This window comes from Schistocerca piceifrons, chromosome X (assembly GCF_021461385.2).
Source record: "Schistocerca piceifrons isolate TAMUIC-IGC-003096 chromosome X, iqSchPice1.1, whole genome shotgun sequence".
NCBI classification, from domain to species: Eukaryota; Metazoa; Arthropoda; class Insecta; order Orthoptera; family Acrididae; genus Schistocerca; species Schistocerca piceifrons.
Window position 1 is genome coordinate 352,816,022 of NC_060149.1, and position 17,215 is coordinate 352,833,236.

The 17,215-nt window shown below is 35.6% G+C and overlaps 1 protein-coding gene across 3 annotated transcripts in view; it reads left to right on the forward strand.

Annotated features, from left to right (window-relative positions):
* The window catches only part of LOC124721434 (protein phosphatase methylesterase 1), an 87,766-nt gene extending 70,891 nt beyond the window's left edge, over positions 1 to 16,875 (forward strand). Inside the window, exons 10-11 of one of the 3 annotated variants that reach the window (XM_047246409.1) lie at positions 4,429 to 4,529; positions 13,534 to 16,875. In XM_047246409.1, the coding sequence (XP_047102365.1) occupies positions 4,429 to 4,529; positions 13,534 to 13,540 (108 nt within the window). In that variant the 3' untranslated portion in view covers positions 13,541 to 16,875. Of the gene's footprint in view, positions 1 to 4,428; positions 4,530 to 4,673; positions 6,564 to 13,533 lie in introns of those variants that run through there. The other 2 variants (XM_047246408.1, XM_047246410.1) reach the window with 2 other exon arrangements.
* Positions 16,876 to 17,215: the final 340 nt, after the last annotated feature.

Genomic DNA, 17,215 nt, shown 5'->3' on the forward strand with positions numbered 1-17,215 from the left:
CCAAACATTGATTGAAAAACAAACTTGGAAATCAGTTTCCTCTGTAGCATATAAATTTTCCTAGATGATTATTGTGTGTGTTGTTGTTTCACTTTTGTGCAAAGGTGACCTGATCGGTGAATAGTATTAATGGAAGCAGATGATGATTGTCATTTAACCAGTGACAGTATTAGTCCTGTGGTATTGTTGTCAATGTGAAGATTGTAGACACAATGTATGTGAAATGAGTGCAGTTTTTCCCAGTGTAATCTTTGCTGTATACATGTTCATGGGACATTGACATGTGTAGAAAGTCACCGTGTGCTGCTAGTAAGATTATACTACACCATTTCAACAATGTGTTGCTGTTCCTAGACAGGTTGTTGAACTACATGATCAGAAGAAAAATGAGAACTTGGAAGAATACCTGTTTCACACAATGTGCTGAAACCTCTGGTAAACTCTCTGTCATCAGGAATTCAATGAGTCAGAAATTAGCAATTGTATTGCTAAAGGGCAGCAGGAGCACTACCATTGCAGCAGCTATGTATAAACTCAGTTAACAGACACTTCTCTCTGCTACATGCTCAGACTCCCACACTACTTTACTCACAACACACGATGGACAGCTGTGCATTCCATGGGCTATTTTATTGGCAAAAAGACATCTTGAGCAAAAAGGTTTGAAAGCAATGAGGTAGGTTGGGCTAACATGAAATTTCAGAGGTTGAGTGGATAAGACACACAATCATGTGTGCCACTAGCCCGAAAACAAATGTACATTATATGTGTCCTATCCCAGAAACCATTCAGAATAGGACATGTGTGCATATGAAGTCCTTTTTGCTATGAATTAGTGTTCCTGTCATATTCCTGAATACTGACCATTTCTTGTGGGACACTGTATATCACAGTAGTCACAGCAAGTGACCAGAAAAATTAAACCCTGCTTGATTTACAGGAAACTTCATAGTAGTATCTTGTGAGATATATTTAAATGCAAGTGCCCCCCCCCCCTCCACACACACACACACACACACACACACACACACACACACACACACACACACACACACACACGTGCCAGACTAAGTGCATTTTGTTAAAAGGTAATACTGACAAAGAAATTAGCTTCCTTTTGTTGTAATTTTTTAGTAGTACTTTAAAATGTTTAATAGAGTCCTTTATAGAGAATGAGTTGTGAAAAATTTTTGGAACGTGACTGCCTTCAGTTATCACAAAATGGATGTCTTTCTACTACTTTCTAGAAGCAGTGTGGGTGATATATGTGGATTAGACTAGCTAATGACACAATGCAGTATTTGTCAGGTAATCAGTCTACTCTGGTGGGAATCTGTCATAGTCAACAGCTATTAAAGCATAATTCAACTTATATTACCACATACCATTTTGTCAAGCTGAAGAAAGATTGCCCACTTTTTGAAAAAGAGGAATTTACGTTACCATTGTTAAACATGTTTTAGTGTCCGCCATTTGTGGCACATGTGGAATGACACGTGCGAGTTGCCCTGGTGTTAACATGCATTGTCTCTTAACTAGCAAGATTGTGGCATCATTGTCCTTAGTTGGCTATTTGAAGCTTTGGCAGTGGGACTATAAATAAACCAATCTCCTTTCTGGTTGCTACCATATATGTGGTGTTTTTGATTTCTTATTTGTTCAACTGATCTGAACCAGAATGGAATACTTGTTTCTCCATGCTGTAACTGTCTTTCAGAAAGGTCCAGACATAGGCAAGGAAGAGAAGGTTTTTGAAAATGCTGAAGGTAGTACTAAAAATGCATTGCCGATAACTATTGGATGGCTTATATTCTTTCATCATTTGTGTGAAGTGATGAACACTGGTAATCCATTTATTATGTCAAAGACCAGCTTGAAGTAAACATAACTTTTTGTAGTGTGGTTGAAGTGATGTATACTTGAGCTGTAGGTTTTCTTAAGGAGAAATTAGTGGTTTTTGCTGAAGATAATCTGACTTATTATAGAGTTTGGAGACAACTGGTTACCCTCCATGAAATGAATGCGAGAAAAATATTGTAACCACAGAATAAAAGAAACCATGTATCAAACTATTTTGCAACATTTTAGCGGCACATTTCAGGTGTGTAAGGTTCTCCCTTAAGTGGAATAATATGGAGATAGTAATTAAAAGCCAAATAGTTCATTAATGAACTGTTCAAAGCAGTTCTCCACCACATCCTTTCTCTCAGGTGTGCTAGTGTTGTGTGGGTTAAGCAGCAGAGCATCTTTATGGGCTTTGGAAATCACTCAGATTTAATAGTGTGCCATAAATTGCTAGAGGGCTTCATATTTTGGTGCTTTAGTGTTAACAAAACACTACAAGAGGCATTAAAAAAGAAGTGTTATATGATGATGCATAGTAGATGTCTTAAATAACAGCTTATAAATATCTGACAAGTTCTGTTCATCTGCACATTTTGGTTTGGTGGCAATAGCAAAATTGTTTGTATGTTGTATAATTAGTCATTGGCGGTGTGAAGATAGCCACCACAAAACTGTAGGCAGATTGTTTTCATGGTACACAGGGGTATCTTCATTGTTACAAAATGGGCTAAGTATCGATTCATAGTCATTGTAAATTGGTGGTAAAAGAATACATCAATATAAATACTATGTCAAAGTGTATTAATTTACTTTCTGACTGTAAAACATTGTGATATATGTTATGTAGGCATGCAAAAATCAAATGTAGAGCTGTGAAACATTTATTGAATATCGGAAAGTATTGGAATTATTAGGTTAAATTATACTAAAAGACAAGTTTAGACACAGCTTTACTTTTCATGCTAGTCCCATCTTAAGTGCTAGCTCAATTGGTGTTACCAATGTGTAACACATACAGTTACGACACACACTGCTGTGAAAGTTGTTACCCCAGAAGTTGGAACAACACTAGCTCCCCTTGTGGTGAGGGAGCAACTGTAAGATGACATTATGTGTTTAATTATTTTTCTACTTGATTAACAAAATAGTTACTATATTTCTGCAGTTCAATTATTGGTAAATTATCGAAAGATGTGATTGATCCTGAAATAAATGTTAAAACAGCTAAATCTCACTGATCAGCACTATAAGCTACAACTTAGTCATGAATAAATACTTTTTAATATGTGTATAATTGCAGCTTATACAGCTGAAATTGAGAGAATACATACGCATATTTTATGCCTGAGAAACACTTAATTCTGTTGTCTGTTCTTATTATGATAAGCACTTTCTTTGACATGTAACAATTTTCTGTGAAGTCTAATGATTTGCACATTCTTACACTTCTCTCAACTTTCCAAAGTGTGAATATTTTTGTAAATGCAGCTGCTATTGCTTCAAAAGTGAATGCGTTGAAGATTCTTGCCATTTGTGGTTCAGATGTAGCAGCAATAAGAGAATTGCTTTCTTCTGTGTTGGGAAACAGGCGTACGACATATTTTTGCAAAAGGTTGGGTTTATGCTCTTTACTAATCCTTTCTTCTTGTTCATAAAAGAAAATGGTATTCTTCAATAAATATCTGTAGGTTACAAGATAATTGTAAATAAAGTGGTCTGTAATGTACTATTTCGTACATCCCAAGGTCCTTAGAAAACTAAAGAAAGTCAAATGTGGTGTTACCATCAATTTTTATGGCACTATATATGGTGTCCATTGTAAAAACTATGTTGCAAATCGATATGAGTGATAGTATTCGCACTCATGCGATATCATTTTCAGAAGCATAACTTACTGGCTGGTTAGAGTGCTGCTGTCACAGTGTATAACAAAAATGTCATGACTCTGTGTGTTAGACTGTGGTGTTACTAAGTGATGAAAATGAAGTGGAAGTGGGGATGTTGTGTTGTGCAGAATCCTTCATGTAATGATTGCTAGTTAGTCTACCAATGGTAATTGAGCTGATCTCTCAAATCCCGGTGTTGATTCTTTGTTAATGCTTGAATTTATTTTTTTCTTGATTTTTTTTTTTTTTTTACTGTGTCTATAAAAGCATAAATTACACAACATAATTGTTTTCACAAAAGTCAGTACCGCCTTTAGCGAGGTATTTGATGTTGCCATATGGCAATGCTAGGTGTTTTCAGTACCTAAATTTATATGGATTAGTACTTCAACAAAATAAATAAATTATTGAAAGTTCTTATTGCATATATAACTTTCATTTAAAATTATTATTAACTCTTCGTTATACAATTGATATTTTATGATACAATACAATTGCTAACAATACATGGCTAAAAGAATCAAATACCTCATACACAATCCCACATTACACTTGGAACAGTGTTCTCACAGTAGATTTACAGTCATTGTGAGAACATGTATTCTTCTTCTTCTTCTTCTTGTTCTTCTTCTTCTTCCCTCCTGTATGTCAGATGAGGTGGTGAGTTTTATCAAATCTAATTGAACCTGATATACAGCTCTCAGAAGATGCCTTTGATGCAGAAGTTCTTCCAGCTCCTTTGGGTAAAGCTTTTTATCTCTGCAAGTACACAGCTGCTACTTCGCCGTTGAATTCCAGGTGAGAAATATTTTGTTTCTTCTTTTATTATACAAAATCCAACTCTTTTGTATGCCAACATCTTACATCTGTCTGTGTGTGTGTGTGTGTGTGTGTGTGTGTGTGTGTGTGTGTGTGTGTGCACGCGCGCGCTCACTTTTTTAGTTGCGGAAATCTCTGGACTTGCTCAACTTCTGGAGCACCATCACATGAAGAAGAGATTGCTGTGACAACTGAGTTGTCCAGCCACTGCACGTACTGCTCTATTGATTCTCAACTGCTGGCTCAAAATGTATTGGAAAATGATTTTTTTGTTTCCCAGTGGACATTCTTTAGGAATTGTGTTTTCTCTCATGGTACCAATGGCAGAGTATCCACAGTACTTGAGAAATGAAAACAGAGATGCACCTGAAAGTAGATTGTCCATGTGGAAACTGTAGCAAAGTTCTCTCTTCACTTCAGGAATTTCATATAATAAAACAAGTTAAGGACTTGTTGCCTTGTCAAAAAACTGCTCATAGACTGTATTTTCTTTAGGACCTTTGCCCTTATAAAGTCCATAATTTACCAAATATCCATCTTTGGTGTTGAGGCTCCAAATCTTGTAGCTGAACCTAATAGGCTTACCACAGCTGAATTGTTTGTGTCCATCTCAGCCAGAGTACTTCAACATACATTCATAGTATGACAGATGTTCCTCAGGTATGAAATTCTCAATGCAGTGCTTCATCTCCATAACTGCAGCCCTTGGTCTCGCCGGAGATCTGCCCACCATCCTCACAGATACCGATACCAGTGTTAACAGTTTGGTGAAATTTTGTGAACTATCAGGCCTCGTCCCTAAAGTGGTGGGGAAGGGCAGCAGACTTTAGTATGTTATAAACTGCTCTGCATGTGGGGACAGCCTTCGTCCCCACCCATGAGATTTCATGTTGACTTTTCGTCAGGGCACTGATGACCGTGATGTCAAGCGCCCCCCTCAACCCAACTCATCATCATAATCATCATCATCATCTCCATAACTGGACAGATTTTCCGTGCTTTGTCATTTTGATCGATCTTAGTATTATGTGCACAGTGTAAAAACCTCTCTTCTTGCAGGCTGAGTCACAGCCAAGTTTTGCATCTCATCTTTTGAGTCCCAATAGTCCCTTTTAGAAGGTAACTTGTTGTAGCCACTAACATACAAAATGGAGATTAAACACTATATCTTGTCTGCTGTAATTTTTGGGTCTTGACAATTGAGAACTAATATTAATGCTTTGTTTCTTTCATCAAATACTCAATAAATTCCTGGTCAATAAAAAGTTCAAATGTATTGATGATCAACATGATTCTGTATCTTGAGTACGCAGGCCTTGGAAATGTAGAGGGATTTTGAATGTCAAAGTCAGCTCCTTTCTCCCACCTCTGCCCACATGTATCTCCATTAGAAGACCAGTTCACAATATTGCCAGATAATAAGGTCGATCCTTCTTTGTATACAGAGTGCTCTGGTAGACTTGGACATGGTGCAGCTGGTTCAGATGCAATAGGATCTGCGCAGCATTCATTGATTGTGCCAGCGGGTCATGGTCCTCATAATAAACACAAATCCTTTTGTTGTTTGGCAGCCTTATTTCAGCATTAGCTCATAACTGGGGAGAGGATAGGTTGTCTACTAATCTTTAACAATACAAAATGGAATAAAAAAATCATAAAGTAGTCTGTGTCAGTATCAGTAAACAGGCAATTCAAAACAAACCAGTGATAGGCCTACTTACCTGCCAACATAATTTCCTGAATCTTCATCTGTGTTTAAATTCAGATCTGATGGCTCAACAAACACATCACCATCAGTATCATCATTATTAAGAACACCCAGTGCATCAGAAAGCAATAAACCTCTTCCAAAACAAGAAAGGGAATTTTTTTCATTTTACTGAGTAGAAGTGCCTCATGGCAACACCAAAGTTCAAACAGCCTAGCTCAACATAATTTATTGCACAACAAGCAATAATTTTCAAAGAATTTATATTTGAGTATACAAAGTATAACCATACTAAAAACAAAGTCATATTTCGTATATTATTGTGTAAAACATACTTACTCAAAATTATATTCCATTTTTCTTTCTCATTCGGCAAATGACAAATTCCAACACTGCATACATTGCGACTTTTAAATGTACTGTTAAAACTTGCATTGTAGTGATCTTTACAGTCTTATGAAATAGAAGCAAGTGCTACCAACACTCTTGCTTCATTGATGTCATGGAAACGATTTTAAAATAGTGTAACAAGCATTGCCATATGACAACGCACAATGCTAATGGGTTAATGGTACATTTTGTAGGACTAAAGCAAGTTTTTTGCAGAAATTAAGCTGTTATTCATGGTCTGAAAAAGCAAATACCAGTATCACTATAGTCTGATTAAAATTACCTTTTAGTTGACTTCTGTCACTTACTGCTACAGTGTTGTCACATTGGCTGCTGCTCTGTTACAGACGACACACAAATGTGGCTGGTCACTTCACAAGTGCTGTTAAGGAACCTGCACTGTTTGATATTTATTGACAAAACTAGTTTGTCAAATTTTCAGTATAGTGAAGCAATTGTCACACTATCAATGATTTTGTCAATATTCTCAGTTGACAGAGCGATTTTACAAGGTTAAGATGTTGAAAACCCAAAAGAAAGCATGTGCCACAATTTTTCTAGCTTTAGCTGGTAAACAACAGAAAATGATAAGTGGAAATAGGTCCAAGAATGGCTAAAAAGAGAGGTGACTTGTTGCATGTTTATTTACTGACTAAAATCTTAACCATGGACACAAGATTTTGTAAATTATTTTCTTATGAATCCTGCCTCTTACAACAAATTATTAATGTTTGTATGGCATAAAATAGGAAGCAAAATTCATTAATAACAAAAGAGGCAATCACAGTCAAAGAGAGATCAGATGTAGCTGTTTTTTCTGACAACAGGCAGATCATTCGAACATTTTTATTGTAGTACTGTATTATCAGCGAATACAATTAGCAAAACTGTTATTTAAACCTGTGAAGTAATTCAGTCAGTCCTACAATGATAAATTCATGTAAGCAATGTAATTTATGTTTTTTGATATTGTTGTGAGGCTGACCTGTATTTTTCACTCATCTCACTCTACTAGGTTTCCAAATCAATAAAGAAGTAAGTGCCATAATGAAGCCTTCACTGACCACCTTAAAGTGGTAAATGTTATGACTACCACTGCATAGTCCTATTGAAACTTTTTTGTGCTAAGACTTCTTAAAAAATTGAATCAGAGGGATGTTATGCTTAAAGACGAACTGAAAACATAAATGGTGCATAGTAACATTGTGTGGCTGGTTCATGAAGCTCTGTCAACATGTTAATAGTGAATATTGTGAAACTGTCAGTTCTTGACCTTACACACTCGGTGTGTATTGAGAATATGTTTGAAGGCCATCAGTACTGATTGTCAATATATCTGGTATATCTATTATTGACAATACGCCACTACACATCCTCGGTGGGTCAATATATTCAACAATATTTTTGAATGTGTGAGGGCCACTTTACCCACGTGTAACATGGAACAGTGTTGTCATGAGGTATGACTGGAACGCAAGATGATGTGTTGACAGTGATTTTAACTTTGAACTGCTATCGTAACCACAACCAAGTGATGTGCAATGTGTCCAAGATAATGGCAGCCAACAACTATTAAACACACACTCTTTGTTCACAGCAGTTAAAACTAACATATACAAGCAAACTCTAGAAAGAAGAGTGCTAAAAGCAAACTATCATTTCTCACTTTTGTTGGTTACCTGAAACTAGTCTCACACTGATGACATGAGCTGACACATTATGGGTTAACATGAGTACGGCATATACAAAATAAAGCCTTCCTGTTAAAAAGTAAGGAAATGTTTTCTGTGTACATATCTCCACCAGTTGCTAACTGCAGACAGCTTCTTTGTCTGAAAAACAGTAGATACCACTGATTTCAGAGTCACTGGAACTTTCCAAAGTGGATGAACAGCTGGAAGCAATAAGTAGTTCCTTAACATTATCTTCAAGAAAACCATCATTATTCCACACATCAGTTACTCACTTTGAATGCATAGCAACAGGCCCCTAGCCCATTTCAGTAACGTTTCCAGGCCCTGGTAGTTAATTGGTTTTATGAAGTGGCAAGGGTTCTAATAATTATAGTTTCTCTGTGTATCATCCAAAGTAACTTAGTGTTATCGTAACCCCTGAATGATGTCTAATGTCTGATGAGTTTCCTGAACTTGGTAACAACATATTTTTGAACCAGTTTCTGTGGTGTACTTCAGGAGAAGGTTGAGCAGATAAACACCTTCCCCCCCCACCCACACACACACACACACACACAAATTATTAGTAATTTATTAAAACTTGAACTTTGTATACACTTAACTTTGGAAAAAATCCATTGCATGGTTATAGTTTCACATCAGAGCACAGTTGGCCTTAAGTGGATATAATTTCAGAATAACTGTTCTGTTAGCACACAGCCAGATCTGTGCTAACACAATACTATTGTTCTTAGTAATGGTTAAAAGTGGTTGCTGATTACAGAGGGACTGGGCTGAGTGGCACTGCACTTGGACATAAATAACTTTCCGTTTGCAGTGCTGTAAGGAAACACACAGCGTAACAAAAGTCTTACTTGTGGTGCTGTCTTGAGGTACCAACGTCAGCATGTGACCTTGTTCTGCAGACAACACCAAAATTTTGTGATGGTACTCTGACTTCTCTTAGATTTGTATACTCTCACTTTTCTTCAATTTAAAAAGTGGATAGGCAGAAATGAAGCCATGGTAGATACCAACATGAAAAAGAATAATCCTACCTTCTTTGCCTGTGGAGAGTGCTATACCTTATCCTTCGTAGTCATTCCAATCTTTAGTAATGGTATGAACAGCATTCACTCATGCTTTATCAGTCCAAAATGTCCTTGAAATTAATGTCTCTCTTATGTCGCACAAAAATCTTTGTCGCCATGCATTTATGTCTTCCAGTTCCATCAACATTTTATGACCTGAGATATCTTTGCATTTAAAACTGATCCTTTTGTTTCGCATTTCATCAGATGTGAAAACACACACACACACACAGTGAACTATTTATTTTGGCAGTAGCATGATGTGGAGTGCTCTGATTGAGGAAACCAGCTCCGTGTGAAGTGTTGACCAATAAGTAATTTCAGTCAGACTATAGAATCCTAGTACACGTTTTTGAGTGAAACAAATTGTGAGCAGTTTCCCTTGCTCTATTGCTTTGATGCACATAAGGTAGTCATGGCACTGAGCAATCAAAGGTTGCAGTTAAATGACAGACTATTATTATTATTATTATTATTATGATTTCTGTTTTTCACAACAGAGCTCACATTGTTGCACATTGACGTCTACTCCAGGTTACTTCTGCTTCCTCAAGAGTAGGCCTGGTGACCTGAGTGATTTTATAGTACTTTAAGCAAGATATAGGCAGTATCAAACAGTACCTTATCTTTTATTTTACTGTCTTTACAACATCCTGGAATTCCATACAGTGAACTGACCTTGATGCTCAGATCATTGTATTTAAATTTCTTCTGAGCCGCATTATCATGTATGCTCCCATGACACTGAACTGAGACATCAGTGAAGAGGCATACTCTTTTTATCTGGCTGAACAGTGTCAGACTCGTTAGCGGCAACTGTACTATTGGTATACATTTGGTAATGGGACAGGGTAGACTTGATCTGCATCCACTACAACGTCTTCAAACTAGGCAATTTGGGTCCTGCCATTGCAAAATTTGTTGTCAGATGTGACGGAGACATAACATTAGGAGATTGCTGAGAAAAGGGGAAGTATAACCTCCTTATGTAGAAGCAAGTATACATACATTAGTATAACAGAAAATCTTCACTGGAATAGACAGACATCTGCTCACCACATGAATGAGATATTGTGCAAGGGATAAGGACAGCAACAAAACATTAAAATTTGCATCTAAGCATTTGAAGTTGAGCAACCTGTCTTCATGATCTCATCACAGTGTCGTCAGCTGTGACCATGAAAGTATACCACACTTGGACAAATACACTATTTTGCTGCCAGAAACAATGATTGTTGATGTTCTGCTGCCATTGCTGGTATATATCCTTGTACTTAGTATTACACCAGACTAATTTGAATTTGCGTAATTGAGTGGTCACATGAAGTTGCGATTTTGACAACATATTTTGTATAATGAGAACCTGACCGATGGTTCCTGCTGACAGGATGTCAAATGAAGCAATTCATGGATGTCTTTTTTTTTGGGCTGATTGTGGGTGCACACTCCAAAAGAAAATTGTAAATATATTTAGAAATACCATGACCAAGACTGCCAGTTTGAACAGTTATAAGATGCCATTTGTTACACTTTTAGAGTAAACATGGCTACTAAATTCTAAAACAGAATATGGTGTAACAAAGATTTAAAATTGTTGAAAAAATGGAAAGATTCAAGGAAGGCAAATGAAACAGTGTGTAATTTTATAGACAGTTGTATGCCCCAACCTTGTTTGTATGAAATAAGTACTGTACACTTCTTACACAATCAGCTGTGATATTCCAGAGTACTGCCACATACGTTGCTGTAACATATATTCTGTTCATTTGTAATTATTAAACTTGGAATGTGTTTGAGAAGTAAGTTCTAGATTGGTATTTGTAATACATGAGCTGTAAAGCCTTCTTCTTTCAGTAGCACAATTCAGTAGATGGTTTTTGGACTTTGTTTTCAACTCTTAGTTCAGCATGAACCATAGTAGTGTGAACCATTCTACAAGAAAATTACTTGAGAAATTACATGGCAATATTTAATATGACTGTTTCTCGTGCCCACCAGTTCTGACTCGTACAGTTGCTTGTGAAGGACTGTTAGCAGGAGCATATTGTTGGCAATATTAACATTTATAATTACACCACCATTATATTCTGAAGTAATAGTAGCTGCAACTGCTGCTGCTCCTCTGTTTCCCATGTTCAAGGCGCAAACTTTTCATATTATATTCTTTTAGAAAGTTACTTGTGAAGTGTGTACTGTGTGATTGTGTTTGCAGATTGCTTAGTCCATATTATGGTATATCTGGAATATTTTAGACTGTGGATGCTTCCTTAAGGTGCTGTTAAATATAAATTACTGGAAAAAAAAGTCTGCACTGGAACATGAACATTTGTACAAGAGTTGTGAATTATCAGTTTACCTATGCATCTATGAAAACATGATGTTGATTCCATTCACTATTACACAAATTTTTATTCATAAATGTACTATCAAGCATTATGGAAGCAGGGAAGAAATAAAGTTCCACTCAACAAATGTGCAGAAGAGCACTAGAAAGTGCAGATCTATAATACCAAGCCCTTAAAACATTTAAAAATTGGGCTCAGGCTTGTGAAATGAATATACTATTCTTCTAAGAACGTATTCCTTTCGTGGACTGAAATGAACTGTTAGTTTATTTTAAGGATTTTGTACATTCTAAGACTTACTTCTTGGTTAGTGTGTGTTCTGTTCAGTCGGTAAAAAGTATATGTGCAGAAGTCAGTACATTTAGTGTTATTTACCAACCTTATTAAACTGAAATTTGGTGAGCACACTGAACTACAACTGCAACTACACCTGGACCTGGATGTAAATTCCACCATTTCAAAATGTAGAACATGCAAAAATTTTATAACAAGTTTTTGCTTTTCTTAGGATTTAGAAGGGTGAGGGAGAGCTTGTATGTGACCAGTGATGTATTTGGATTGTTTTTCTCAAGCATCCTTCCAACAAAAGGCAGCTACATTAAAACTATTATTTCTGTAAAATGTGCTTTAAATATGAAACTTACTTTAAATTAGAAACAAGTGTCCTACATTCTCCCATTAACATGGTGTACTTTAGTTCCTCCTTCTGAAAAGTTTTATTGTTTGTAGAGTTCAGAGGTACTTGTTATGAGCATGTACATTTCTTTTCATGTTATCACTTTGTGTGCATTAAATGTGTCTAGTTATGTATGACAGTAACTCCAAGTTTGTGATGCAGTGTATTCAAATGATTTCATATTATAAGCTGGAATTGCTCAGAATTTTAAAAATGAGACTTTGTATTTTCAAGTATTTCTGTTAGTTCAAATCCAGTTATGAATTTACTCTCACTTACAAAGATATATTTATCAGAGAGCTGAATTACCAATATTGAGCACTATAAGGATGGCTGTTTCAATTGTTTTGCAAAATTTCTCACTTTGTTCTAATGTCCTTCATGTAAGATTACTATTGCTATTCGATTTTTTAGTTTATTAAAGAAACAGTCATTTGGAAACAAGCCTTCTGTTCCTTGCAGTGCAAGATTTGTCGTTCTTGTAACTTGTTAGTGGTGTACTTCATACATACTTACAATAAGTTTTCCCTTGATAGTTGTGCAGTTGTTTTCATGATTGACACCTTACTCACATGACATCAATAGATTAGTAAAGTGTTCTGTCTTATACAAATTTATGGTTTGATTTGAAGAATTTTGTCCACACATACCCTAAAAATTTCTAACGTTATGACTGTATACGTATATAATGTGATTCTGATGGAAAATTATGTTTCTCCATGGAGTGATTTATTAGGGTATATTGCTTACTTTTAAAAATAATTGTTTGTGTTCAAGAAGTAACAAAGAATTTTTATGTAATTAAAAAAGTATTATTTTGTATGGAAGGTAGATTGGGTTGTAGGTATATTTGCTTAACATATATTTGACAGTTACAGAAAAAATCTTATATACTCCATCACAGGACGGCCCAAATTTAACAGAAACACACATTTCCCCTTAAAATGTGTTTTGCATCAAAATTGCCAATCATCAAATAGGATTTTTAAATTCTAAAGCTTGTTTGCTTGTTAGTCCACAGGACTGCTTTACTCAAGTATTCAATCTTTGTCCACTTACATAACAAATCCTCTGACTACATTGTATATTTTGTTTTGCAGCATGTAAGAGCTGAGCAGTATGCATTATGAAGGTTCAGAAAATCGTTTCAGTGGGGAGCAGCTTTAACTTTCAGTTTCCTGGTCCCAACAGTGGTTGTTCAATTGTAAGGTGTACTTTTGTGCTGTTCACAATACTGTAAATTTTGAGAGGGAGAAACTGAGTTCAATGGCTGTACAACAAATAATATAATAAATGATTTTTACCTCCCTCAATAAAATAGATATATATATATATATTATTAACATCTTGCCTGTTGTTATGCATTCTCAATGGTCTTTTGGCAAAAAAGGCATTATTCATGTCTGCTATATCCTTTTGTCTTCTTATATGAATGAAATGATGATAACTTTCATTACTATCACTTACAACATCTGCAAAATATAACTTCAAACTGCAGCGTAGCAGTATTATTTCATACATCCAGAATGTCTGCCTTTTTGGACGTGTTCCATAACAAGAGAGAGTAAGAGTGAGTGTGTAGCATACTGTAGGAGAAATTAAGATATTTATTACTTGCTTAGACAAATTCCTGAGTAGATTAATAAATCTAATTATCATCTCTACACATTTTTACATCTTCAACCACTCTCTGCATGAAATGGTACAGTGTCATTAAGCCCTTTCTTTGCTTGTCCTAAAGTAGATATTATGTTCAAATCATGTCAGCAAATTTCTTTTTGCTGCTGCATCAATCCTCTGAAGTTGCATTTCATGTTCCGTACTCGAGTAATTTAACATGTTGACTACCATGAGGCCACTGGTGGACACAGTGGAGCCTTGTGACTGACATTGCGTGCCCGCTGACAGCCACACATTCAGTCTAGTAGTGTGCATTAACTGGTATTCCTTGATTAAGTTGATTCTAGTATACAGTAAGTCTGGTACTGTATCTTGTTCAACTTTTATTATTGTTATTATTATTATTATTATTATTATTTTGCAAGTTTACGTTCAATGGTTTTTATTACTAATTCTTTACAAAATTACATCATGGCTCTAAATCCATTATGAAGCTGATTCCTAATTTACCTTTTGATATGGACAGTGAGACTTCCTGTCATATAACGTGATTGTAAATGGTTTTCACTCAAATAAATCCCACACTGTCAACATTTTAAATTTCCAAAAACTGACTGGTTTCACTGAAGAATTATTGAGGATGTCGAAAAAATAAGGTTTTTATGGTGAACCAGAGTTATCATAGCTTTCTTGTAATGAGGATGTGTTTGTGGGCACAACTGATAGCAACACCAGTGACAATGACGTATTGGTAATGGTGGTGATGATGGAAATAGACACGAAGAAACCTACGGTAGTTTGAACTGTACGAGGCCACAACTATGACGAAGGCTAAACTGGTAATACCATCCATTTACAGGCTGCATTGATCCGCAGTATGTGATTAACAGGGTGCAGGGGATTGTGATGGAATTATGAACACAACTTCCAAAGATATGCTGTATTGAACAGGGTGGAACTAGGGGCTGCCTGCTGACACACATCGGGCATGAGACTGCTGCATCAGCCAGTGGCCTTGTGGCAGCCAACTTGTTAAAAATGCATCCCATTCAGTTACACTACTCACCAATGCCTTATGTGGATGCACATGAGAATTATTACACATGTCTCCACTTTCTTTTACTCTTGGAACCCATTGTGCAATATAGCACAGTCTTCTTGACTTCGTCAAATTCTATTTTGAGCATAAGAATGAAAATTATCATAGTTGTGATTGTTGTTGTGTGTTGTACAGTATGCATTAAATGGGCAATATTGTACTCGATTTTGCCTGTATAAATTTGTTTTATTTTGTGTTACTTGTACTTTAACCTATATAGTTTGCCTCTGACTGTTGTAAGCAATGTTGACTCTTTACTGTTATCGCCTTTTAATGTTTTAATGCCTTTTGTTTTTCATAAATCACTGCTTTTATACTATAATGGGAAGCAAAAGATAACATCTCAGTTTTTAGCACAAATTGTGTCCAAAACACTTTTTCTCCTAACTGATAAGAACCATTCATTTGATCAACTTATTTTCATAATTTGTTGAATATTTATTTTTTTCCTAATACCAGTGCTTTAGTGCACTTGTCTTGAAAGACTGTTTGATACTATGTACAAATTTCTTCAAATGGTATTACGGCCAAGATAAAACAAATCTTTTACTGCAAAGGGTCCATAGAGTTATGATACAGAAAAGTAACAATTCTGGAAATGATTGTTTCCAGGTATATTTTTGAAATACATATTGCCAACACACTTTTTGTGGACATTTGATGAACAAGCCAATTTGTATTCTGATTTCTTTGTTGTTTAAAGTTGAAAATATATTTATTTCATTCCTTGGAGTAGACATTATGCCATAACTGTAACTTATCACACCCTTCAAGTAACTTTGCAATGGGCCGAATTCAGACGATTTTTTTTATTTTCCGCTATGACTGTTGGATGAAATAAAATAAAGTGTTCTAAAAATGTTTGTTTGTAGAACATTCTTTATTTTCCACTACTAGACCAAGGAGATTGTGCAGAAGGGTGCCCCAAGATGTGTAACATTGAAAGAATTGTATTGTAAGTTTGGTTAGAGTTCCACATTTTGTTTGGCATTCCGGATCTACAGAATAGAATTATTTAAAAATATGACTTGCCAGCAGGTTTCATGTGTTTTGTCCTAGAGTTATTTTCTTGTAGACATAGAGAATTTGCATTGGTCATGACAGAAAAGAAATAGCCAAATCAAGCTTAGGATCTTTCCTAGGCTCACTATCCATAATCTTTTTTCACTTGCACACAACATCTGTAAAAAGCTTGCATTTGTAATAGTAATTTGAATAACCAACATCTACAACAGTTACTGATATTTATTAATTAAACAACCCACGATTTTGATAACTACAGTTGATTGTCAAGGTGCGGTATGTATAAGGAGAGGAAAATTTCACAAAGATGACTATGTGAAATTTGCAGTTTTGAGCAAAATAGCATGAAGTCAATGATTTTTACGAGATGTGCTATAAATTTGAGTGTGTGAGTTTACTTATATAAGTAACTGATAGTTATTAAATGTTAAAATCACATTTTTATATCTAGTCTCCACAAGGCTGAGGTATGTATATAATATTAAAATCACAGTTCATTTTCTGTGTAACAAATTCTGATGTGATGACAAAAATAGTGTAGAAATTTGTAAAAATAATACCAAATTTGGCAAAAAACACTGAATGTGACAAAACGGACAGAATTTGGTAAAATGTAAAATTTGGCATAAAAGATGCCGAATTTGGTGAACTTGTATTAAAAAAAAATAAAAAAAAAAAGAATAAATGGACAAACCACCTGTTCATCCCAGAGTAGCACTTGCAACCTAAATCCTCAGTTATTTTCTGTATGTATTCCAATCTCTGTTTTCCTGTACAGTTTTTATCCTCTACAGCTGCCTCTAGTACTGTGAAAGTTATTCCACGATGTCTTAACTGATGTCCTATAATTCTGTCCCTTCTTCCTGTCAGTGTTTTCTTAAGAACCACCTCTTTCCTTACCTTATTGGTCCACTAATTTTCAACAGTCTTATGTAGCACTCCATCTAAAATGCTTTGATTCTGTGCTTTTCTGGTTTCCCCAGTCCATCTATCATTACCATACAATGCTGTACTCCACACTTACAGTCTCAGAAATTAAA